Source organism: Emiliania huxleyi (assembly GCF_000372725.1).
Source record: "Emiliania huxleyi CCMP1516 unplaced genomic scaffold EMIHUscaffold_55, whole genome shotgun sequence".
Taxonomy (NCBI): domain Eukaryota; phylum Haptophyta; order Isochrysidales; family Noelaerhabdaceae; genus Emiliania; species Emiliania huxleyi.
The window spans coordinates 1-25,154 of NW_005197877.1; the positions used below are offsets into that span (position 1 = coordinate 1).

General features: G+C 65.6%; 3 protein-coding genes across 3 annotated transcripts; 1 reads left to right on the forward strand and 2 right to left on the reverse strand.

Moving 5' to 3' along the window:
• Positions 1 to 1,093: 1,093 nt before the first annotated feature.
• Positions 1,094 to 4,047, reverse strand: EMIHUDRAFT_452007 (hypothetical protein). Its single transcript, XM_005765443.1, has 6 exons — positions 3,930 to 4,047; positions 3,643 to 3,804; positions 2,299 to 3,234; positions 1,798 to 1,984; positions 1,578 to 1,632; positions 1,094 to 1,497 (listed from the first exon to the last, which is right to left on the reverse strand). Exons 1-6 carry the CDS (start codon positions 4,041 to 4,043, stop codon positions 1,410 to 1,412), a joined length of 1,542 nt encoding a protein of 513 aa, XP_005765500.1. The 5' UTR covers positions 4,044 to 4,047; the 3' UTR covers positions 1,094 to 1,409.
• Positions 4,048 to 12,311: 8,264 nt separating this feature from the next.
• EMIHUDRAFT_464711 (hypothetical protein) lies at positions 12,312 to 17,546 on the reverse strand (the record flags this gene model as incomplete). Its single annotated transcript, XM_005765444.1, has 6 exons — positions 17,537 to 17,546; positions 16,738 to 17,032; positions 16,254 to 16,646; positions 15,060 to 16,163; positions 13,764 to 14,914; positions 12,312 to 12,462 (listed from the first exon to the last, which is right to left on the reverse strand). The coding sequence occupies exons 2-6, from the start codon at positions 17,008 to 17,010 to the stop codon at positions 12,312 to 12,314; spliced, it is 3,072 nt and encodes a 1,023-aa protein (XP_005765501.1). The 5' UTR covers positions 17,011 to 17,032; positions 17,537 to 17,546.
• A 4,765-nt stretch (positions 17,547 to 22,311) lies between these two features.
• On the forward strand, positions 22,312 to 24,534 carry EMIHUDRAFT_212771 (hypothetical protein; the record flags this gene model as incomplete). Its single annotated transcript, XM_005765445.1, has 3 exons — positions 22,312 to 22,337; positions 22,411 to 22,543; positions 24,139 to 24,534. The coding sequence occupies 3 exons, from the start codon at positions 22,312 to 22,314 to the stop codon at positions 24,532 to 24,534; spliced, it is 555 nt and encodes a 184-aa protein (XP_005765502.1).
• Between the last annotated feature and the right edge of the window lie 620 nt (positions 24,535 to 25,154).

Sequence of the window (25,154 nt, forward strand, 5' to 3'; positions counted from 1 at the left end):
ATACACACACACACACACACTCACACACACACACACGCACACACACACACACACTCGCGGCACACACACACACACACACACACACACACACACACACACACACACACACACACACACACACACACACACACACACACACACACACACACACACACACACACTCACACACACCTCACCCACGCGCACTGGGCCTTGCACGTTGAATGCCGTGGGGCTGCTGTCGTTAGACGTGGAGACGCGAGGGCTGCCCGGCCCCTTGCCCCACCACCTCGTGTGTGTGGAGAAGTGTACCTGACCTTACCCTGACCTTACCTTAGGCCCCCGAGCCGCCGGCCATCCGGAGGCTCGGCGAGGGGGGAGAGGAGGGGGGGGAGGTGGGCTGGGACGCGCCAGAGGACTACGCGCCAGAGGGCAACGCGCCAGAGGAGGGCGACTACGCACCGTACAAGGCGCGCATGCAGCGCAGGCTGCAGCGGAAGGCTCAGCCCCTATACGGCATCGAGGATGGCACCCCCCCTCCGCCGCACCCCGCCCCGCCGCACGCGGGATGGGCGCCCGCGCCGCCGCTCTCCCGCTGGGGGCGGGAGAAGGTGGTCGATCGTAAAACGGGTGCGCCTCGCGCGCCCGGCCGCCTCCGACGCTGCCCTGTGCCTTGCGCGCGGCCACCTGCAGCCGCGATCGCCCCCCCACCGACACGCCGTGACGGCGCTATAGTGGCCGCCCGGCAAGCGACCCATGTGGCAAGGTGGCACAGCCGGCGCGCCGAGCGAAGGCTTGAGCGGCGAGCCTCCAGCCTGCGCCATAGAGGGCGGACTGTCTACGGACAGAGTGGCCAGCAGAGAGCTGCTGTGAACGATTGGGATTATGAGACGTTGTCGTAACGATTATGAGGGCTGAGATGCCGGTGCGGAGCGGTCGGCTGCCGGTTTCGGGCTTGGAGTATGCAGAGTTGTGCAGAGAAGCAGAGTCCTCTCAGTCTCTAGTGTCTAGAGTCCTGAGAGTGACAGTGAGTCTCGCACACACTGTGACACACTCACGACCGTACCGCGTACGTCTCTCGCAATACACATATATTTTTTCTTCTTCGAATACGGCTTTACATTTGCCTTTTCTGGTGAATTCTCTCCTGTCTCGTGTCTGCTGCCATAGCGCATAGGCATAGCCATACGGTTTCTCCCTTTTGCTTTCGCGTGTTTCGCACATCGCAGAGTGCCTGGAGCCTGCCAGCGGGGTGCCAGCGCGGGAGCCTCTGGCCTCTGGCTGCCTTGGATATCTCCGCTACCCGCTCCAGATCTCCAGCGCCCCTCTCTACTATACACAGCTGCAGGGACCGCAGAGCACTGAGGCCCTCGCATCCCCTCAGCCTCGGCCCAGCGGGCGCAGGAACGGCGAGCCGCCGGCGGGCGAACCTACGAAACCGAGGGTGGCGGCAGCCCCCAGATTCGGACAGTGTGGTCGTCGGAAGCCGAGGCAAACAGGTGCGGCGAGGCCGGGCTCCTATACACGGGCGTCCACCACTCAGCAGCGGGGGGCGTGGGGGGGCGGCAAGGAAGCGGGGGATCGGCGGCTCAGTGCGCCAGGAGACGCTGTTGACAGCACACGAGTGGCCGGGCAGCTTCCGCAGCAGCGCGCCTAGAGGCCGAGGCGGTGGCCGCCCGGTCACGAGGGGAGGGACGGGCACGTCGCCATGGCGCGCTGTCGCGGAGCCGCCGCGCGCCGAGGGAGGCGGCGGGAGATATGGGGAGATGTGGGCAGATGTGGGCAGAGAGGGAGATATGGGGAGATGGCGTAGCGCGCCGCTGTGCCGATGCCAGACGTAGACCTGCGTGTCCTCGGAGCCCGAGAGGACAAGCCCGTCGTGCTTGCCGCCGAAGGCGGAGCGGATCACGAAGCGGCCCTGCCGGTGGCCGGAGTACGAGCCCAGCCGCCGCCGCCCGTCCACGTCCCAAGCATGCACCTCCTGCGACCCCACGTTGAGGAGCACCTGCGGGTGGGTTCGGGTGCCGTGGGGGAGGGGAGGGTGGCTTCGGGCACCGTGGGGGAGGGAAGGGTGGGTTCGGGTACCGTGGGGTAGGGGAGGGTGGCTTCGGGCACCGTGGGGGAGGGAAGGGTGGGTTCGGGTACCGTGGGGTAGGGGAGGGTGGCTTCGGGTACCGTGGGGGAGGGAAGGGTGGCTTCGGGTACCGTGGGGTAGGGGAGGGTGGCTTCGGGTACCATGGGGTAGGGGAGGGTGGCTTCGGGTACCGTGGGGGAGGGGAGGGTGGGTTCGGGTACCGTGGGGTAGGGGAGTGGGTGCACCGCGCGCGAGTCCCTCGAGATCGCGAGGGACGAGATCGCGTCAGTCTCATCCCACGAGTGGACGTCCTCTGTCACCATCCGCGGCGTGCCGTCGCTACCCGCCGTGAGCGGGCAGCTCCGCACTGTGCAGCCACTCACGGCCAGCAGCCGCGCGCCGTCGGCCGCGACGGCAAGGTCCGTGACGCGCGGGCCGTGCCACGACTGCAGCGCGTTGCCGCCCAAGTCCCACAGGATGACCCGCTTGCCAGCGCTGCTCGAGGAGAGGAAGTGCGCCCCCGAAGGCAGCCACACGACCGCGGTCACCGCCTCGGTGTGCTCGCGGAAGGTCGCGGCGCAGTCGCCCGCCGGCGCGTTCCACAACTTGACTGTGCGGTCGGCGGCGCACGAGAGCAACAGCGTGTCGTCGGGACTCCACGCGACAGTAGCGATGGCGCCGGAGTGTGCCGGGATGAGCGCGCGCCGAGCGAACTGCGGATTCGTCGCCTCCCACAGCACGATAGCGCCTGTGCGGACGAGTCGCGAACACGTGAGACTTGCTCCCCGAGGGGGCCAACACTTGCAGGCGGCGGCGCCGTCGCGGGAGGCGGAGGCGAGGGCGGCGCCCGAGTGCGAGAACGCGACGCACCACACCTCGTCCGCGTGGCCCTCGAGCACCAGAGACGCCTCCCGAGGCAGACCATCGTGGCGAAAGGAGACGTCCTCAAAGAGCGACGGGGAGACGTCGTCGGGCGTGAGTGGGGGCGCGTGCAATGTCTGCCAGCGGACTGCCTGCTGCAGCAGCGTCTCGAGCCGGTTCTCGGGGAGCAGGAGTGAGGGAGGGATGTGCTCCTGCAGCTCGTCGAGGAGCAGCCGCCGCGACGCGCCTCCGCCGCCATCCCACCCGCTGCGCGCCTTGAGCTCCTCCACGCTGCGGCAGAGTAGGTAGGTGCTAAGCTCCTGCACACTCCCGCCAAGTCTCGCCCCGCCGAGATCGCCGTCGCCGCTGCGATCGCCACTGCCACCACCGCCGGCTCCACACCTTGCCATCGCCGACGGCGCCGCTTCCCTCCCTGCTACCGTGACGCCGCCGTTGCCGCTCTTGCCGTCACCCCCGCCGGCGGCTGCGATTGCAGCGCACCCGTCTGGAGGTGGCAGCGCGAAATGTGGCTGCTCCAGAGGCGCGAGTCGCTCCCGCAAGCACGCGAGGGCGCCGGCGGCGTCGTGAGCCTAATGCGATTGAGTTTTTCAGTGGTTTGAGTGGCTCGAATCCCCAGGGCGGTTGGAGTGATGAGCGAGAGCGAGTGAGAGGGAACGAGTGGCACGGCTGCTAGCCTCGAGTCGCTCGAGGTAGTGCTGCCGGTGCACCAGGAAACGCACGCGCCGGCTCGCCGGGTCGGGAAGGTGTAGGTTTGTGATGAGCGCATCAGCTGCGCCCCACTCGCCATGCAATAGGGCGGCGCGGAAGCGCGAGACGGGCTCCGGCCAGCACTGCACGCCCGACTCGTTAACGAGCTCCGACGCAGCGCGCTGCGGGGCAATCGGGGAGGGGAGGGGGTGCGTTGTGCATGCATGTGCATGCACATGTGCACATGTGCATGTGCATGTGCATGTGCATGTGCTGCGATGGATGGGCGTGGCAGCATTGACTGCGCCTCGTAGCCAAGAGAGTGCAGGCACTGCGTGACCAGACGAACAACGTCAGCGCGGCGGAAGCCGGAGGCGAGAAGCTCCGTGGGCGAGCCGTTGCTCGACTCCGGCACGCTCATCCCGCGAGCTTCTTGGCCCCGGGCGGCTCGCCGTCAACCAGCGCACTTTTTTATCCTTGCCGCCGTCGATAGTGCTAAGGGGGGGCGACAGGGAGGATGTGGCCTTGAGTTATGTGTACGCCAACTCAGGGTGTGTGGCAGCCAGCTGGCTGTGTGTCTTGTGAGCCTGTTTGTGTCTGTGTGTCGCTCGTGCGTGTCGTCATCATCTGTCCAGCGTCCACCCATACCGCGTTGGTGTCCAGTCCGAGCCTGGCTGTTCTTCACCTTACTACCTACCTACCTACCGTCGATATCCTTTCGCCGCGTTGGGTAGCGAGGATTGCTGTGACGCGATCCACGCAGGCGTGTTTTCTGGCGGCCGACCGTCAGTGTCGTCGTCTCTCGACGACTCTGAAGAGAACCACACCGAAGACTTGCCGAGGGCCGGATCACGTTGGACGCAGGGAGGGGCGCGCGCCGTTCCCCGCGGGTCGGGCGGGCCACGCAGACACGGCGGGAGAGCTTCCCGTGCCCTGTGAATGCCGTCACACCGCCTCAAATAGGTCCCAAAGCGGTGGGGTTTGTCAAGTGCGTCACATGTGTGACACATCGTTCGTCTGGGTGTGGGTCTGGACACTGGAGAGTCTGGACTGCGTCTAAATGTGCTATCTACAAAAGGTTTATACAGAAGAGACAATTTTTCACCTCCAATCCTATCTCCAGCACCCGGCGCCCTCACTGCCCGCGACTTTCGAACACGGCGCCGACAGCGTGTTAGGGGTAGCGGCGCAAATAGTATGCACATCCTCATGCCACCACTCGTACCTGTTGCGATTCGGTTTGGCAATGTCCTCGCACAAGAAGCGCGGCCGATGCCGCAGCTTGGGGGTGCCATGATCGGGAGGGGCCCACGGCGCAGTCTCATTCGTCGCGGCTTCCCACTCTCGTTGCATCTGTCTGCACCGCAAGAAGTAGGGCTGCACCCACGCCTTGTACTCAGGTGGGACGTACATCAGTCTGAGGCACTCGAGCTTGCGCACGCCGCCCTGCTTGTACGCCCAGCGCGGGCAGCTGACGGCGGGCCGCTGGTGCAGGTCATGGTCAAAGGTGCACTGCCGAGCAATCGTGTACGGCCAGAGGGCCTCTGCCATTAGCCCGCAGCACCTCCTCGGCACCACTGAGGAGCCGGGCGGTCTCGACGTGCAGATCCGGCCTGTGAACACACATCACTCTTCAAGTGGATGGGACCTGTCTCACCTGAGAACGCGGTTCTATATACTCACCGTCCGAGTAGCGAGCGTAGAAGTAATAGTGGACGTCCATCTTCTTCGGTTTTGGTGGCAGCCAGTACGGCTCGGTCGGCGGGCCGCTCATCCCGTTAGGAGCTCCGGTGCGCTCATCGGCAAAGATGGTGCGCGCCGGCAGCACCGCGCGGCCCTTGGCGTTGATCCCCACGGCTGCTGCCACGCCCCATCGCTCGGACGGGGCCACCTGCGGCCACGACGCTGGTGTGCAATGAGGGCTTGTCCACAATTCAAGGAGCTCGAAGTACGGCCGGCACAGCGCTCGCGGGCAGACGAAGATCATGTCATTTGCGCACGCGTACATGCGCGAGCCGCTCATACCATTGATCGGCGTGTACACGCGGCCGGTCGCGGTGGCACCCGACACTGACACAGCAGCGAATGGCGTGTCTGCTAGCAGCACGACGTCGGTACGCGTGCGGTAGATCCACGTGTACCTGGCGCCTCTGTGCTCCTCGTACCGCTGCACCTGATGGTAGCACCGGCGTATCGCGATCCACTGGGTCAGACTCTGCGCGCGGTCCATGTATGACCGGTTTGTCGGGCTGCAGCGGTGCGTCTCGAGCTCCTCCAGGCGCTGCGCAGGGTGAACCGAGAGCGAGACCGGACGGTACGCGCCGCGCACACGTTGTTGGGTGGCGTTGCGTCCGGCCTCGTTGGTGCCGACGAGAGCGATGAAAGTGTCTACTCGGTGTCCAGCGGCTGCGTGCGGTGCGAGGAGGTGCCTCCTGAAGCTGCTCAACACCGGCCAAGAGAGCAGTGTGCGCTCGAGGCCGGTGATGCACACCGCAAACTCGGCGCGGGTGGTGCCTGCGGAGTGACCATTCGGTCGCGATCCCCATCTGGGCATGCTTCGTCCGACACCGAAGGGTAACCTCTTTTCTTCACATCTACAGTAAAAGTTTCGCGCGTCCCCACGATGGTTGCTGCCCTTGGCGGCAGCCACCGTGGGAGCCGACCTGGAGATCCTCAGCGGCTGCAGCCGCCCGCGGCCGCTGCCGAAGGCACCGGTCGCATGGACTTCAGCTCGGTACACGCGCTGCCGGCCGGTGGGCCACGCTCTGATGGACGACGCTCTGGTGCCCTAGACCAGCGCCAACCCCAACAGAGCTCTCCCGGCCGGCCGCTGCGACGCGACAGCCTGGTCCCCGAGCCTCCTGCTGCTGCCACGGCCCGGCCTCCAGGCACAAGGCTCGCCTCGCAGCAGCCCGAGCAGCAGCCCGAGCAGCAGCCCGAGCAGCAGCCCGAGCAGCAGCCCGAGCAGCAGCCCGAGCAGCAGCCCGAGCAGCAGCCCGAGCAGCAGCCCGAGCAGCAGCCCGAGCAGCAGCCCTCACGGCAGCCCTCACAGCAGCAGCAGCCCGAGCAGGGGCCCTCGCAGCAGCCCGAGCAGCAGCCCGAGCAGCAGCCCGAGCAGCAGCCCGAGCAGCAGCCCGAGCAGCAGCCCGAGCAGCAGCCCGAGCAGCAGCCCGAGCAGCAGCCCTCGCAGCAGCCCTCACAGCAGCCCTCACAGCAGCAGCAGCCCGAGCAGGGGCCCTCGCAGCAGCCCGAGCAGCAGCCCTCGCAGCAGCCCTCGCAGCAGCCCTCGCAGCAGCCCTCGCAGCAGCCCGAGCAGCAGCCCGAGCAGCAGCCCGAGCAGCAGCCCGCACAGCGAGTACAGGAAGGCCTTCTGGGAGGTCTTCCACTCCGTCCCCAAGGCGCGCGCCATGTCCGTGGACGGCGTCAGCTACGAGGAGCTCGAGTTCCTGCACTACTCGGGCCCGGACGTGAGGGAGATCCTGTTCGACATCGTGGCCGCCATCAACCAGGGCAGGGTGCACGACAGCGCCGCCGCGCTCTGGGGCGACCTCCAGCTGCTCGGAATCGAGAAGCGAGACGACATGGGCAACGTCACCGGCACCCGCCCCATCGGCATCCCTGCAGCCATCCGCCGCCTCGCCAACCGGGTCCTCATGAAACACCGCAGCTCTGACATGTGCGACCTGTTTACCGGCCGCACCGCCGACTCGCGCCGCCTCATTGTCGACGACATGCGCGAAATCTGCCGCCGCCCGCTCGCGGAAGGCGGCCTGGGCATGTCGGAGGAGGAGGCGGAGGCGCGCGTCAAGGACTGCAACATCCCTCTGCAGGTTGGCGTGGGCCTCGCAGGCGGCGCCGAGGTCGCCGTGCAGCTTCTGTCAGAGCACCTGCGGCGCAACCCGGGCCACGCCGTCGCCTCGGACGACAAGAAGAACGGCTTCAACTCCATCTCACGAGAGGCCATCTTTGCTGGCCTGCGTCGCTGGTACCCCGAGCTCATCCCCACGGTGGCGCTGTGGTACAAGGTCCCGCGCCGCCTCTTCCTCTTCAACGAGGAGGCGCGGGACGGCGACGGCAATGTCTTCATGTCGGCCGAGGGATGCGCGCAGGGGGACCCGCTCGGACCGTTCCTCTTCGCCATCGGCTACCACTGGACGCTCCTCGAGATGCAAGTGCGCAACCCGTCCGCCCTCATTTTAGCCTACCTTGATGACACCTACGTCGCGGACGCGCCGAGGCCCGCGCTCGAGGCGATGCTCGAAGGCGACGCCCTTGCTCAGAAGTGGAGCGGGGTGGAGAGCAACGTCAGCAAGCGTCAGATCTGGGCTCCCGACCCCGCGTCGCTCGAGGCGGTGCGCGACTACCCGAGCGTGAGGGGCACGCCGGCGGCGCCTCCCGACGGCAAGTACGCGGGCGGCACCCTGCGAGGCATCCGCGTGCTCGGGGCGTACCTCGGCGATGACGAATGGCGGAAGAAGGAGCTCGTGGCGAGAGTCGAGAGGGCGCTCAAGCCGCTAGAGGGCATCCTCAAGCTGCGCGACACGAAGGAGATCCACACGGCGCAGCAGGTGATGCAGGTCCTGCTGCGCTTCTGCAGCAACACGACGCTCACCTTCTTCCTTCGCGCCATGCCGCCGTCGGTCACCCTCCCGGCAGCGGAGAGGCACGACGAGCTGATTGACACGGCGCTATACAAGCTCGTCGGCGGGGCGCGGGTCGGCGCCGCCGGCACACGCTGGGAGCGCGCGCGCAAGCAGGCGCGCCTGCCCGTCAAGATGGGCGGCATGGGCCTCACCAGCGCCGTCGACATTCGCGAGCCGGCGTGGATTGGCACGTGGGCGCTCGTCGCTGGGCCCATGCGCCAGCTGCATGCTCCTTTCCGCGACCTTGACGTGAGCAAGGCGCCGGGCTCCGATTTCGACGAGCTGCGGGCGGCGCATGACAGGCTCAAGAAGGAGCACGGCGAGATCACGGCGACGTGGAAGGAGTGGGACGACAAGACGGAGGCGGAGTACTTTGACCTGGTCGGTGGCACGACGGGCAGGCCCCCGGAAGTCGAGGTGGAGCCGTGGGACGAGCCCGACGAGGGCGAGAAGCTGCGCGCCTCCGCGCGGCCGCCGGAGCCGGCTACGAGGGTGGCGCTCTCGCGCTTCCGTCCGCATACTCTCGTCCAGGCCAAGGAGCTGCTGCCCCTCGCCGAGTTCACGTCCAAGCACGAGTTCCTACACCAGGCGCAGCGGCGCTTCACGACGGTGGTCCACAACAGGAACTGGCGCGACCTCGCCCTCGAGCTAAGGCAGGAGGGCTCCAAGGGATCGCGGTCCGCTCCTCGCGGCAAGAAGGGCAAGGCGCAGGCCAAGGGCAGGGAGCGGGCGAGGCATGCGGCTTGGCGGGAGGCAGTCCGCTTCGTGGCGGTGAGCCAGGATGGCGCCGGCGCCTTCCTCAACGCCATCCCAATGCGGGATGACATGCGAATGGAGACTTGGGCGATGCGTCTTTCGGTGCAGCGCCGCCTGGGTCTCCCCCTCGACGTGGCCTGCCAGGCCGCGGCGGCGGGCAAGAAGACTCGGAATGGGAAGACCCACGACGAGTATGGCGACGCTGCTGTCAACGTACCGCAGCAGGGCCACAACACCAGACACAAGTACACGCTTCGACGCCTCATCCTCGCCCTACGCGCCGCGTGGGGCACCGCTGTGCGAATGGAGCCGAAAGCCCACCTCGGTCAGAGTTACAACAAACAACCCGACGTGGACGCGGACAACATTGGCTCGCACGGCACGCACTATTGCGGAGACGTCAAGGTCGTCTGTTCCCTCAGCAGCAGCGGGGAGCACGGTCGGAAGGGCGCTTTTGTCGCTTTCGGCAACACTGAATCATTCTACCGGAACATGGTCATGGGGCATGGGCCCTACTGCGAGGAGGGAGAGGGAGGTGGGGGGCAGGGAGAGGGGGGGGGAGAGGAGGAGGGGGGGGGGGAGGGGGAGGGGTACGGGGGGGGCGGCATGGAGGGGGAGAGGAAGAGCAAGGGCGAGAGAGGGCAAGGGACTGGGCGCTGGCATACCAGGGGGGGCAGGGTGGTGGGCGGCGACCGCCGCATACCGTCCTACGGCGGGGACTATCGCTACGCCAGGGAAGACAAGGGCGTCGAAGTGCAGCTGCTGCTGTTCGAATCGTTCGGCGGGTTCGGAAAGGGGGTCCGTGAGATCCTCCGGAGAGCGGCGGACGTGCTACAGAACAAGCTGACGCGGGCCCAGTACCTCGATGAGGTGACTTGGACCACCAAGAGCTGGCTGGGGCTGCAGAAGCAGCGCATCTCAGTCGTTCTTCACACGGCCATCGCAGAGCAGGTCGTGAATGAGCTTGCCTGTGGCGGGGGTGGGCGGGTGCACGGAGCTAAGTGCCTCGCCACCCTCGCAGGAGTCGCTTAGGCGGCTCCCGTGGTGTACCTGTGTTCGTGCCAGTGCGCGCCAGTCCCGTGCCCAGTGTTGTGCGAGGGAGTTTTGTTGTAAGACTCTTTTCTTCACAGGATTTTCCGTTTCTCGGTGTCGAACCACCAGCCCGACGCTCACTACAAGTGGTCGGAATGTAAGCGCACTATGGCTGTGCTGTCTCCTACACTGCCATCTTACCTAAGGATGGCTGAGCTAGCTACTGCTGTCTCCTACACTGCCATCTTACCTAAGGATGGCTGAGCTAGCTACAGTGCAGAGAGAGCTACTCGCAGAGTGTGGGTAAACGAAAGTACCGTATTCGGTACTATCAAGAAAGACACCGAAAAAAGTCGCCGCGGCAGTCCACGACGAGCCAGCCTGCTGCCGGCTCGCACGGCAGCCTCTTCCTATGGACCAGCCTCGACTTCCATACAGTCAACATTTTGTCGCTGCGTGCTCGTGGTGAGCTGTGGCGGCGGTCGAAGTTCGCCCAGATTCGGTGACGAGCGCCGGACGATAGTACCGCCTCTGTTCGCCCTGTGCATGTCAGGCCAGGCTGCAGCAGGGCACTACCAACGTGCTGCCCTGTTGCAGCCTGACTTTGCCCACTGTGCACAGTCGCCAGAGCACCACCACCGCCCGGCCCGGCATCGTGTCACGGCGAGCTCCTTCTGCGCCCGCTCGCGAGGCTCTCGCGCTGGCACACTTTGGCCATCTGCTGCTCGCGTTCGGCGAGCTCTTCTCCGCACTCCTGCCACGGTGCCGTCACCACACACCTTCTGGCTGGCCTGAGCCGCGCGGGGTCGCCGGCGGGGGCAACGCGTCGACCTCTCTCTCTGGCGCACCACGGGCCGCAACGGCCTGCGAGCAGCGTGCGCGAGGAGGCAGTGTGCCGGCACAGTCGAGCCGGAGCATCGGGTTCTTGATGCTTCTGGGGTCAAGTTTGACCTTATGTGGTATAATATGCAACAATAATGCTATGCTCTCACCCAGCCTTTTGAGATATGATCCCTCAAAGTCGAATTTTCGTTTACTGGTGACCATAGTACCGTTTGTCTTGTTTGCGTTTCTTCAAACGAATCCTTTAAAGTCTCGACAATCACTCAGCTGCTTATGTGGCACCGCAGAGGCTCCCTTGGGGATGCCTGAGGCCACCCCAACCACACACTAAGCCGTACGTAGACGAATTGGGCGCTACTTTTTTCGTTTACCCACATTATGCGAGTAACAAGCTGCCGAGCCCAAATCACTGTGAGAGTCGTGATTTCTTGTTGGTTAATAAAAATCTCTCTCTCAGTGCAGCCACATCCTTCAGCCCGATGGCTGCAACACACACACGGCAGCCATCCTTAGTAGACATGGCTGGAGACGCACTACCGCAGCCATAACCGGTTACCGACCGCCCGCCTCGAGGTGAGCCCTCTTGGCTGAGCTGGCTACATCGCAGCCATCTTGGGTAAGATGGCTGGGGGACAGCCATTTCAGCCATTTCAGCCATCTACTATGGCTGTGGCACAGAGCTTGCAGCCATCCTCCAGAGCCATGGCTGGTGATAATTCGATGGCAGCCAATGGCAGCCGTCCCGCGAGGCCGGGGGCGGCAAGCGCGCAGCCATTTGTGCGTGTGGCGCCCGCGGCGGACGGCTGCCATCGAATTATCACCAGCCATGCTCCGGAGGATGGCTGCACTGACTGTGCCCCAGCCATAGTAGATGGCTGAAATGGCTGTGGCCCAGCCATCTTACCCAAGATGGCTGCGTATAGCCAGCTCAGCCATGAGGGCCCGCCCCGGGGCGTGCGGTATGGCTGCAGCAGCGAGCTTCCATCCAGCCATCCCTACTCAGGATGGCTGCCCTGTGTGTATTGCAGCCATCGGCCTGGAGGCTCTGGCTTCACTGCAGCTAGCTCAGCCATCCTTAGGTAAGATGGCTGTGTAGGAGACAGCACAGCCATAGTGCGCTTACATTCCGAGGTTAGCCGACACCGAGCTGGCGTTTCTCGCAAGTTTTTTTTTAGCCTTGTTGTACTTCACCTGCAACCTAGCTACCATCCTACCTTGTTGTAATTGGGACATTGAGAGAGGGCCCACTTTAGATCCGACCTCCACGGAGCAGATGGAGGAGTCGCCACGACATTACGCGGATACCTTCCTTCGATCGATAGGGAGACCCACAGAAGGGGAAGAGGAGCTAGGGGTTGGCGAGAGTATGGGATCGATGAGTATTACCCCCTCCCCGGACCCGCCGCAGCCACCCCCTACGCGTCGGCCGACCCGGAGGAGGACCCGGCGTCGCGCTGGATCGGCCGAGAGGTGAAGCGATTCCTCGAGCACGCGTGGGCGTACCTGCCCTTCCTCCTCCGCCTCGCTAGCTGCCCCGACGACACGGTGGCGAAAGTTGCAAACGACCTGCGGGCTGGCAGCGGCGGCGTCGACGAGGTTGACGACGAGGAGTACGAGGTGAGCGACGAGGACGTCGCCGCCGAGGAGGAAGAGGAGCCGGACATGGTGAAAGACGCTGTCCGATGGGACCGGTTTCTCTCGCTAGTAACGACCATGCACAGGCCTTGGCCGATCGACGTTGAGAGTGACACGGACGACTACCGCCAGGGTCGCGCCATCGAGGTATTCAACTTGGCGGCGAAGTGCTGCGACGACTTGTACGAGCTCAAGCCGATGGAAGGCGTTGTCTCGTGGGTGCCTCATATCTTACTGTTCATTGTGCCCAGGCAGATGGTTTCGCTCGGAGACCCTGCGCGGCGCTCCTGCGACGCGTGCGAGTCCTTCGGCGCCCTGTTCAAGAAGACAATCAAGCATGCGACTTGCCGCCGCCGCCTCATGACCGAGCGGGCGGACCACGAGTCGCGCAAGCCTGGGCGGAACGCTCGATGGCGGCAGAGCTTCACGGTCGGCTACATACAGCAAGCGTTCACTCGGCTCACGGTCAGCGAGCGGTTGCGGTGCGACACAGGCGCCGACAATCAGCGCTTCTTGCAGCGCGCTGATTGGGCGCGTATGAACAACGGCAAGATCTCGGCGAAGCGAAAGGGGTCCGGCGGCGGCAGTCCGGCTCGGTCGATTGCGGAAGCACTCGAGGCGGCGGTAGCAGCGGGAGAGCTGGACACGAGCCGCCAGGGGGCGGCAGCGGCAGCTGGTGTACGCCAGGCGGTGCGTTCCCACCGCGAGAACGGTGACTGAGCCGTGAGTAGTCAGTTCCGGCCGTTTTGCCGGCACGGCGCCGGTGCTGCTGCCGGTCGCCGGGCCGGCGTGTTGGGGTACGGTGATGAGATGTGGCTTCCATGTACGGGTGTTTTGATAGTGTACGGGCTAGATTAGCTCACGGGGCATGTGTGGTGAGCGTGGCGCGGTCCGGAAAGGGCGGGAAGGGGCCGCAACGATTTTCCTGGGTCGATTTCGGCTCAAAAGCCCAATGTGGTGCTTGCCATTGACTAACTCCACAGTGAATGAAGAAATGAAGTTGGCAGACAGTTGGGCTTCAACCTAATCCTATGCTATACGCACTCGTTTTGACAACAAGGGCTTGCCGCACAACTACACTTCTACAGCGACACAGATGCGGATCTCTCGGGTGAGGCAACGCTGCATTTTACAGGATCTGGCGGCATTGCTATAAGTACCCGCCTATGCTGGTGTTCAATCCCGCTATCGACAAGTGGGCAGCTAGTTCATCCCTTATGCCCGGTGGCCACCGATCCATCTTGCTGTTGAGCAGGCAGGACCGCAACATTGCTTGATCGGATCCCAATCTCGGGTCGGAAGGATATTGCCCAGACAGCCGCAAGTAGTTTGTCCACACCAGGAGCAGGTAAAAGGCGAGTGCTCCCCCGTCTGCTGAGAGGCTTTGGTCAAGGAGTCCTTTGTATGCTTTGAACACGTCCTCTCTCTTGTTTCCGGTGGTCTCCTTGGCTTCTTGTTCACATGGATCCTTGTATTCTGAGTAGACCCCCGGAGAGTAGGCCTTGTATTTGCACAGGCAATACCACCCATATACCCCCCTTGGCTTCGGGCCATGGAAATGGGCGATGCGTATGTTTGTCTTCTTCTTCTTTTGCCAGCCCCAGTACGCCTTCCAGTTCCACTCATCCGGTAGCTTGGAGATTGATCCCTTGAAAAACTCCAGGAGGAGACCCTGGTCTACGGCAGGAAAGTGAAACTTGTGCTCCACCCCAAAGCGCAGAAGTGCGTCGCGCTTTTGCGAGAACCGCTCCACGTCCATCACCATCACCCCGGAGTTGCTGGGAGCGGAGCCTCTTTTGGCTTCAGGACCCATGGCCAACAGCCCCCCCTTCCGAGGCCGAATGAGATTCTGCTGGCCAATGTCCCCCAAGAACACGACATCCGTGTCTGTGTACAGTACCTGCTTGTAGGACACTGTGGATTGGCATCTGCTCTTCTCGCCACGTAGATGCGCGCCAAGCGGTCCGGTGTCGTTGACTGTGAGATCGAGCCGCAGGTAGGCGCCAACGATGGGGTTGTGACCCAACCCAGCTTCCCTCAACTTGTCTATGAAGCTCAGCCGATGAAATATGACCTCCACCCCTTGCCCTTGCAACCAGGCCGTGATGTTTGTTGGCTTGCCATCGTAGATGAGATGAGGCAGGAGTGAAGGCGCTGCCTTGCGTTGCGAGCCCACTGCTGCTATGACGTAAGCCATACTGGCTTTGATCATGTTCGGGAACATGTATCTCGCACCAATGGCCATGAACCACGGCACGCAGCCTTTGGGGCAGTGGCATGGAGATGTGCTTGGCGATATTCGTAGCTTGCGCGATTTCGTGTGGATCTCGTTGAGGACCTCCTCGTGGTCCAGGGGGTCGTAGGCCATTAATGCGCCCATGGCCTAAGTAGGTGCCGGCGGCAAGGGGTTGAGGATGCGGGCATCCGGGGTGCGGAGGTGTGGTGGTAGCGGGACTCGCCGGAAGCGCAGTGACGTCTGGCAGCGCAGTTGAGGATGCAGCAAGCGCGGCGCCGCCAGCGGCGGTGACCAAGCCGCCAGAGACGGTGGTCAAGCAGAGAAGAATGCCGAGCAGGCTGGACCAGCCGAGGCGGCGGGCCTTTGAGTTGCGGCGCCACATTACCGTGCCGATGACGGCCAGGGCGGCGGCCGCGGCGGCGACCTGCGGCGGACCCGCCGCGAGCCACGAGAAGGCGCTCCCGAAGAAGCCGGCAGGCGCCGCCGCCGTGCCGGTGAGGCGCGCCGTGGCGGCGGTGAGGCAGGTGGCCCACGCCGCGCCGCGAGCCCCCCCCTTTCCGCTCGCCGCGGTCGGCCAGGAGGCGCCGCAGGCGATGGCGAGGAGGATGAGCACGATTGCGGGCATGAGAAGCGGCGAGCAGCTCACGAGCGAGGACGCCTTCGAGGCGACGGCGGGCGAGAAGGCCGAGGACGCCGCCGAGGCGACGCCGGATGAGAAGGTAGAGGACGCCGACGAGGCGACGGAGGCTGCCGAGGCGACGGCAGACGAGAAGGCCGAGGCCACCTCCGTCGGGCTAGGCACGGCGGGCTCGCAGTGGCCAAAGGCGGGGATGCAGACGAGGAGCAGCCACCGGAAGGCGCCCGCGGCCTTCGTGTAGCCGCCCCGCACGCAGTCGGCCGCCGCCTTGAGGCCGGCGCGACCGCCGGCGCCGCATGTGCCAACGCCGGCGCCGCACGTCTGCGGATCGCGGCGCCGGTTCTTGCCACTCTTCGGCTTGCGCCAGCGCCTTGCCTTGCGCCGGCACTTCCTCGAGCGCCGCGACTGCAAGTCCGCCCACTTCTCCCGTCGCTCGGCACTGAGATCGAGCGCGGCCTTCGCCTTCTTGCGAATGCCCTCCCAGTACTCGCGCCTCTCGGCGGCCGCGGCCTCAGCCAGCCCCGCGCCCGCGCCCGCGCCAAGGGGCTTGGGCGCCACTGCGCCGGAGGTGGGGACTCCCGGCGACGGCGACTTCTTGCCGTCGGCGGGCGTAGCCTGGTACTTGACGCTCTCGCCCAGCCGGCGGACTGCAGCCTCGACGCCGTCCACGTAGCCCGGTCCGAAGCCGCTGCGGGCCGACGCGGGCCCGCTCTTCCCCGCCGCCATCGGCGTGGGCAGGCCCGGGTAGCAGGTGGCGTCCTGCAAAGCGCGATAGGGGCACACGGGAAGGGAGATTATTACCGGTGGGAGAGCGAGGAGTGCCATGAGAGAATGCTGCGGCGCGCTCACCGCTGGGTCGGGCGTATTGGAAACGGTCTTGGCCGGCTTCTCGACCTCCTTGGCAGCCTCCTTGGCGACGGCCTCCTCGACGACGGGCGCCTCCTCGGCGACTGCCTCAGCGGCGGCGGACTCCTCGGCGGCGGCGGGCTTGGTGGCGGACTCCTCGGTGCTCGCCTCCTCGGTGGCGGCCGTCCCGGTGGCAGACTCGGCGGCGGCGGACTTGGTGGCGGCGGACTCCTCCGCGGCGGCAGACACCTCGCCGGCGGCTGACACCTCGCCGGCGGCGGACTTGATGGTCGCCTCCTCGGTGGCGGACTCCTCGGCGACGACGGCCTTCTCGGAGGTGGCCTCCTCGGCGGCGGCCTCCTCCTTCACAACGACGTCGTTGTTGACGCCGCACGCCTGCGCGAAGGAGAAACGTAAATGTAAATGTAAATGTTTGGAGACGGCGACACTGCAGGGACAACGCCGATCCTGGCGTAAAAGTGCGCACCTCAGCTCCGAGCGAAGGCGGCAGCGTCAGGCTCGCGCGGCGCCGCTGATACCACTCCTCATAATCCGCACTGGAAGCGAAGTAGCCACCGACCTTGACGGAAGCCGTTGGCACGAGCTCGGACTGAACCTGGGCCCCCTCCGCGAAACAAAAGCTGATTGGCACCTTTGCGAGGCTCCGATGGAACACGTGGGGGTTGTCGAACCAGACGCCCCTTGTTGATCTCACAACCAAGAAAGCCGACTCGCCCTCGCTCTCATTGAAGTCGACCATGTAGCGCCTCTCGGCGCGCGTCCTGCAGAGCAGAGAGAATGGGGGCCGCCCGCGAGAGGGGTGAGGCAAGGCGCCTGCATTGGTCGGAAGCGCGAACAGCTATGCGCATGTGTGGGGTCTGAAATGAGAGGAGAGTGACGGGGGACAAAGCTCGGACGTTGAGCCTGCAGAGGGCGGTGTCCTGAGGCAGCGGCATAATGGTCAGCTGGGCGGAGAATGCCTGGGTGGCAGCGGCGAAGAATAAGGCGACACCTTGTGCGGCAGAGGGAGCGCAACAACGGCGGCGGTGGCCGGAAGTGGCAGCAACGAAGCGGCGGTGGGCGAATCGTCGTTCATTGCCTGGCCGCAATACATGGGACCTCGAAGGCCCTCGTGCCGTGGCTTGGGCGCGTCGACGCTCGGGAGGCCGCGCGACTCGTGCGAAGCCATGGTACGCGCCCCGCCAGGGAAGTGGGCTGTGTTTGCGTTTCTTTGTGGGGGTTGGAAGGCTGGAGGCATCTAGAAGGAGATGAAGAGCGAGGCGCACCTCAGACTCGGCACCTGATCGGACGGAGGCAGTGTGTCTGATGAGCGGAGAAATTGAGGATGTGGCGGCGGCCGCATGGGCAATTCCAACGCGGAGCGGGCGGCGCAGTCCCAGGGCGGCCCTCTGGGTGGCGGTCGCGGCAGGGCGCTGCACCGTTCTCACTTGATCGGGTCGGCGTGCTTTGAGATCTGTCGAGAAGAGACGCTGTTCACAGAAATCTCGGAACGGCGTCTGGCGGTGAGTGCTCAAAAGATTGGGAGAGAAGCCCTACATACTATGACTGCACCCATGCACCTTGTGCATGGGGGCTGTGGAACAGGACATTTCACGGTCGGTGGCGCCGATAATGACCTCCGTAAAGCCCTGCCCTGCAGCATACACCACGCGTATCGAGGGAGCCGTCTCCGCACGCGTCACGCACCAATCCTCGCTACCCAACGCGGCAAAGGATCTCGAGAATGGCCGGAGGCATCTTCTTGAAAAACCCTGTTGTCAGAGGCGCAAAATTTTCCGCGACGTCCCCTCCATCGCACTTTTCGCAACCCTCGTCATAATGATCCTCCTTCGCCGCCTGTCCTGCGCTGACATCGCGCCAGACACGCGCCCGCTGATCCTCAACGCCCCGGTCCAGCTCGGCCGTGCTGACTTCGCCACCATCGGCCGCAATTTGGTCGAGAACCCGACGAACCTCCCAGCGCTGCTCGGAGTGCACGTCTCGGTCGTCCTCACGCCAGACGGCGAGATCAAGGCCACCTTCCACGGCGAGTCTGGGCTAAAAGACTCGACGGCAAAGATCGCTGACGCGCCCTTTGGCTGGACGGCGGTGCCGGCCGGCACGACCCGCTCCCTCACCATCGGGCAGGTGTTCAAGATTGAGCCGCTCGACGAGGAGGAGGACGACTCCTACGGCGAGTTCGTGATCGAGTCTCGCCCGCGCAGCGGCGAGGAGGAGACCAAGCACCGCTCCCTCCTGCTGCTGCACCGCGGCGTCGACGCAATCAAGGCGGCCGGCGGCGCCAAGATGCCGGCCAGCTACGGCGGCGGCAACCAGGTTGGGATCCCGCTGGAGCACCTCCGGGCGTTTGACCGCACGGCGGAGCTGTACGAGGCGCTGGAGGGAGGCTGCACCGACGCAGCCATCCTCAACGCGGTCGCCTACCTCCAGGCGATGCACGCACTCACGCCGCCGCAGCGCGCGCTGGCCCTCACCGTGGCGCTCCACAACAACGGCCGCTACCACCCTTTCAACGTCACGGCTGCTCGCCGCCGCGGGCAGCGGCCACTGCAGCAGAACGAGGCGCACTGCGCGTGCCACGACGCGTTCGGCACGGGCTGGGCGCTGCTGGGCCTTTGATTCCGTGGCCCGTGCGCCGGTCTGGCCCTGCCAAAGGCAAAACCGCACAAGAGTGCGGCCTGCGGCGCAGTAGCTCAACAGGACCCAGTACGGCGCCACGTAGCGGAGTTTAGCGCGACTGGCTGCCGCGTTGTCATGAGAAGCCCGCACGGGGGGTCCCGGGGGGGGGCACCAAGCATGATCGTCCGGACGGGCCCTCCGTACACGGAAGCAGGGTACGTATCAAGCGGAAAGAAATTTCAACGGGTCGACGTGAGTCGCCGCAACTTGTGAGCCCTCTCCACGCCGCGATGCGCCCCCTCCCCCTCGCCCTTGCAAAATCCTGCAAAGGTGGGGACGTGTCTGTCCTCGACCCAGCCCTAGCTTGGGATGTCCGTTTTATTTTCGACCGAGATTGCGCGGCGCGGCCCGAGGCGAGGTGGATGGTTTGGGAGCGACGGGGCGGAAGTGTTCAGTGCGGTAGATGGTCAGTCGAGGCGCATGAGCCGGACTTGTGGGCCGGACCAGCCCCAGTCCTTTATCTGCGTTCTTGCACATGGATGGAGATTGGAGTGCAAGATACTCGTTCTGTTGCCATCCCAAACTGTCACTCCCCTTTCTCCCGGCCCGCCGGCCGGGGTGGGGCGCGCGCGGGGGGCGGCGGGTGTGCGGGATGTCTGTGGGCCCGAGAGCGATATGCCATGTTCGCCTTGCGTTTGTTTCATAACATCGAAGGCTAAGTGTGTGAGTGAGTATGTATGTATGTAGGAAGGTGAAGAACAGTCTCCTCAGGCTCGGACTGGACACCGACGCGGTATGGGTGGACGCTGGACAGATGATGATGAGTATTCTTGATACGGCTAAGCTCAAAAGAAAAGTGGAGGGCGAGGAACGCGCCGAGCGGGGTGCCGCCGCACCGGCCTTCGCCAACGCCTCAAAAGTGGCGCAGAGTGAGGCGGCGCCCTGAGCGAGTGTGTGAGCCCCGTGGCTCCAACCGGGCCCTTCCTTTTTTGAGCAGGTGTGCCGCCGCGCGAGCGACGCTCCGAGATCGCCCGAGATAGCGCGGCACGGCGGCGGGGGCGGGGGGGGGGCGTGGCGTGGAGCTCCGAGATGGCCCGAGATCGCCCGAGATTGCGCGGCGCCTCGCGGCGAGGTGGATGGATGGGTTGGGAGCGAGGGGGCGGAAGTGACCAGTGCGGTAGAGGGTCAGTCGGGGCGCGTGAGCCGGACTTGTGAGCCGGACGGCTTTCATTTCTCTCTGCGTTGTTGAGCCAGGAAGGACTCATACTCGTTCTGTTGCCATCCCAAACTGTCACTCCCCTCTCTCCCGGCCGGGGTGGGGCGCGCGCGGGGGCGGCGGGTGTGCGGCGGGTGTGCGGGATGTCTGTGGGACCGAGAGAAAAAGAAAGACAGAAAGAAAACAGACAACCCAAGGGAGGGATGGGAGGACGGCACGCCGCCACCACACAGGGATTTTAAGTGGGACCGAGAGAGCGATGTGCTTGTGTCCGCCTTGCGTTTGTTTTCATAACATCGAAGTAGAAAAAAAAGAACAGGTCCCTGCGACAACAAAACGGCCCGGGGGGCCATGTTTGCCCTGTGCGCGCAGGGCGCTGGCTGCGTGCAGTTCGCGGGCATGCCACCGCTGCCTTCGGGCACCACCTCAGACACGGGCTTGTACGGCGTCAGTTCCACGGTGTGGTCAGCCAACGTGATGGCCGGCCGCGACGCCATCCGCTCGGCGAGCGGCTTCCGGTGGGAGCTGGAGGCCACGGCCCCAGGAGAGGAGCTCGTGCGCGCGGCAGAGGTGCGGGAGAGGTACGCCGGGGTTATCTACGTCGGCGACTCGCAGATCCGCGAGGTGGCGTGGGCGGCGCTGGGCCTGCTGGCGAGCGGGTCGCCCGTCGAATGGAACATGAGCGATCCCGTCTTTAGCAGATCCAACATCGCCAAGCGCCGACCCACGGTGATTCCGGGCGCCCAGGCGAGCCAAGCGACGTGGGCCACCGGCTGCGTGCCGCGCGTGGTCGGCAAGACCGGCTTCCACGCCTCGTGCGGCGCACCTGGTGCGCCGTGCCTCCTGTCCTCGCCGTTTGCCAACGCCAGCGAGGCGGAGCGGATGAGGCTCCTGCTGCTGACGCGGCCGCACGAGTGGAGCGGCGCACTCACCGTGCCGGACCACCTGTGCGAGTCCGACTTCTTCATCTCGTACCAGGCGACCGCCGCTCCACCTCCACACCCTCGCGCGCCATAGCGCCCATCACCCCACACCGCGACATCAAATCGTGCGGCGCCTCCCGCCCGCCGCAGGCCGCCTGGGGCGCAGTGAACGTGCGGCCAGATACGCTGCCCGACTGCATGCAGTCGCACCGCCATGGAGGCGGCGGCGGCGGCGGCGGAGGCGGCGGCGGCGGCGGCGGCGGCGGCGGCGGCGGAGGCGGCGGAGGCGGCGGAGGCGGAGGCGGAGGCGGAGGCGGTGAGAGCTTCTCAGTCCAACGCGGCAGCGTGCGCAAGCCCATCCTGTGGGTCGTCAATGGGATGGTGCCGATACGCCGTGAGTGGCGGGGAGTGGCGGGGAGTGGCCGTGATGGTGCCGCCACGCGGACACACGATCCCGTAGCGCTGATCCGTCGCCCTCGCCGAGAGGGCCGCAGCAGCAGCGGCATAGCCACCAGCCACCACCAACCAAGGCTACCGCTCCCCCCGACAGGCGCTGCACGAGATGGAGTTTTGCAGCCCGCTGCGCGGCGTGCTGCCGCAGACGGTGCTCAGCAACTTCCCGCGCCGGACGCTGCAGAGCCACCTCGTGTACCAGCCGGCGGGCGGCGGGTTCTTGATGCGCTCGGCGAAGCGCTTCAAGGGCGAGTGCGCGAGCATCGACGCGCATCAGGTTGCGGCGCTCGAGACGGCCTGGCTCGACGCCTCCCGAGTGCGGCACTACAACTACACCGACGTCGCGATCCGCCACGCGCCACTCATGTTTGACGCCATCCACTTCACCTACTATTGGGTCAAGTGCGAGCAAACCTTCCCCGAGATGGCGCGCCTGGTCGCACAGCTCGGGCTGCAGCACGCGATGCACAAGCCACTGCAGCTCTGCCCCGCACCTCCGCCGCCGTCGCCAGTCGCCGCCTTGCAGGAGCGACAGCGGCTCCCGCTGCGCATGACGGAGTGGGACGGGCAGCCGCGCAGCTTTTACTTGCCGCCCGAGCACAAGGCCAGGTCGGGCGGAAGGGGCGCCAAGTGAACACTTGTGGCTTGTGGGGCGATAGGAATTGGTAACCCAGTGGTAGCAAGAGCCGTTTAGCGTGCGGCGGTTGCTGGCGCGATGTTGACGGTGTGTAAACACGGCGGGACACGGGTCGCGGCCGTCTCAGCGGCTCTCGCTGGCAAATAGTGGGGGAAGGGTGGAGTGGGCGGCGACCGCCGCATACCGTCCTATATGGCGGCGAGTATCGCTACGCCAGGGTGCAGGGAGGACGTCACGTCGACGTGCAGCTGCTGCTGTTCGAGTCGTTCGGTGGGTTCTGGGTTCGGGAAGGGGGTCGGCGAGATCCTCTGGATACTGGATCTGGAAGGCGGCGAACGTGCAACTCCTCATCGAGCAGCACCAGCACCACCCTCGTACCACGGGGTGCTGCGTGCTGGTGGACGTCTCCCTGCTGTTGATCGCGGTGAACGCCGCCCCCACCCACAAAGAGCGGGAACCCTGAATACAAACACACACATGGCAGCAGGCGCCATCTCGGGCGAGGCGGCGGGAGCGAGTGACGCGGCCTCTCCCAGCTTACTGGGCAGCCTTCCCGCAGAGGCGGCGAAAGCGGTTGTACAAGGCGATCAGGCGGCGCTGCTGTCGTGGCTTGACAGCGGCGGGCGGGTCAACGCGATTGGCGGCGCAGGCAATTTGAGCGGCTACACCCCGCTGATGCTCGCCGCCAGCAGCGGCCACGAGCGGGTGGTCGAGCTGCTGCTGCAGCGCGGCGCAGAGGTCAACAAGCAGAGGAGCGACGGCGACACCGCGCTGATGGACGCCGCCCAGGAGGGCCACGAGCGGGTGGTCGAGCTGCTGCTGCAGCGAGGCGCGGAGATCAACCTACAGAGCAGCAGCGGCAGCACCGCGCTGATGGTCGCCGCTTTCGAAGCCCACCCCGCCGTCGTGCTCCGCTTGCTGCGGGCTGGCGCAGACGCGTCGGCGCGCAGTGCGAGCGGCAAGACAGCGCTGCAGCTGGCCAAGAAGAGCGGCCACGCCGCGTGCGTCGAGGCCTTCCGGCAGCACGTCGCGGAGGTGACTGCGAGCCGGCGCGAGGCGGCGGCGGGCGGCGCGGGCGGCGCTTCCTCGGGCGAGGCGGTGGCGGGAGCGAGTGCCGCGGCCTCTTCCGGCTCACTGGGCAGCCTTCCCGCAGAGGCGGCGAACGCGGCTGGGCGAGGCGACGAGGCGGCGCTGCTGGCGTGGCTCGACAGCGGCGGGCAGGTCAACGCGACTCGCGGGGTAGGCAATGCGAGCGGTTTCACCCCGCTGATGCTCGCCGCCAGCAGCGGCCACGAGCGGGTGGTCGATCTTCTGTTGCGGCGCGGCGCGGAGATCAACCTACAAAGGAGCGACGGCTGTGGTTTCACCGCGCTGATGATCGCCGCCAGCAAAGGCCACGAGCGGGTGGTCGAGCTGCTGCTTCAGCGAGGCGCGGAGATCAACCTGCAGAGGAGCGACGGCGGCACCGCGCTGATGCTCGCCGCTACCGAAGGCCACGAGCGGGTGGTCGACTTGCTGCTGCTGCACGGCGCGGAGATCAACTTGCAGGACAGCGCAGGCGTCACCGCGCTGATGGGCGCCGCCGGCTACGGCCGCGAGCGGGTGGTCGAGCTGCTGCTGCAGCGCGGCGCGGAGATCAACCTGCAGAGCAGCAACGGCAGCACCGCGCTGGTGATCGCCGCCGCCAACAACCACCCCGCCGTCGTGCGGCGCCTGCTGCGGGCGGGCGCGGATACGACAGCGCGCACTGCGAGCGGCAAGACAGCGCTGCAGTACGCCAAGGAGAAGGACCACGCCGAGTGCGTGCGCGCCCTCGAGGAGCATGCGGCGGCGGCGAGGGCGGCGGAGGCGGCGGCGAGGGAGGCGGAGAGAGCGGCGGCAGAGGCGGAGGCGACGCGGCATGCCGAGGCGCTGCTGGCGGGGGAGGAGGCGGAGAAGGAGGCGGGGGAGCGCGCCAAGGGCAAGGGGAAGAAGAAGAAGAAGAAAGGGAAGGGCGGGGGGGGCGCTGGCCCGTCGCAGGAGCCCGAGGATGAGGCAGCGCTGGCGGCGAGAGAGGATGTGGAGTTGGCAGCGGCGCTCGAGGAGAGCGCGAGGCTGGAGGTCGGGGCGACGCGTGCGGCGGGGGATCAGGCGCGAGTCGCCGAGGGCGCTTCGTCACCGGCGGCGGAGGCGCCGCTTGAGGGAGAGGAGGAGCCGCCGGACGACTTCATCTGCCCAATCACGACCGAGGTCATGAGCGACCCGGTGATGGCGGCCGACGGGCATGCTTACGAGCGGTCGGCGATCGAGCGCTGGCTCGCGACCAAGTCGACGAGCCCTCTGACGGGCGGCGCGCTCGAGCACAGCATCCTGGTCCCCAACCACATGCTGCGCCGTCAGATCCGGGACTGGGAGGGGGCGCGCAAGGCAGTTTGACCACGCATCCACCCGCGCACCAGCACCACCCTAGTTCCACGGGGTGCTGATGGGCGTCTCCCTCGCCCCCTGGGTAGAGTAGGGCGCTCGCGGAGATGAAGCTGCGGCCCGAAACCCCCCTTATCTTTTGCACACACAGCACACCGCAACGAGAGAGAGCGTGCGGTGTGCGCGCGAAGATCCTAGCACCTAGCTGCACGCCGGGCGCGGGGCGTACGGCTTTACGTGTGTTGCGTTCGTTCGGTGTAAATCTCACGCAAAATAATGATACACACAACGAATCGCAACTCGATGTCGAGAACGAGATCGTACAGGTGGAACAGGCGTGAGACACAAGTGACGGACAAAATTTTGCCTACACAAGGCCCGTCCTAGCGCTACGCGGCACACATGCGGGACGATCCGTGAGGAGGCGGCGGACAAAATGGTGGCGCAGGCGCGGGTGCCGGCGCAGTTTGACATGGCGCAGCTGCAGATGAGCGTCGAGGCTGATCCGCATGGTGGCGCTTATCTCTCCTGTTTATGATCTATCTGGCTCTGGGTCCTGCTGGGTGGGTTAGTTGGTACTTCTTCCGGGCTTGTGTGTGGGGGTTCCTGTGCCGCTCGCAATAGCACAGGGG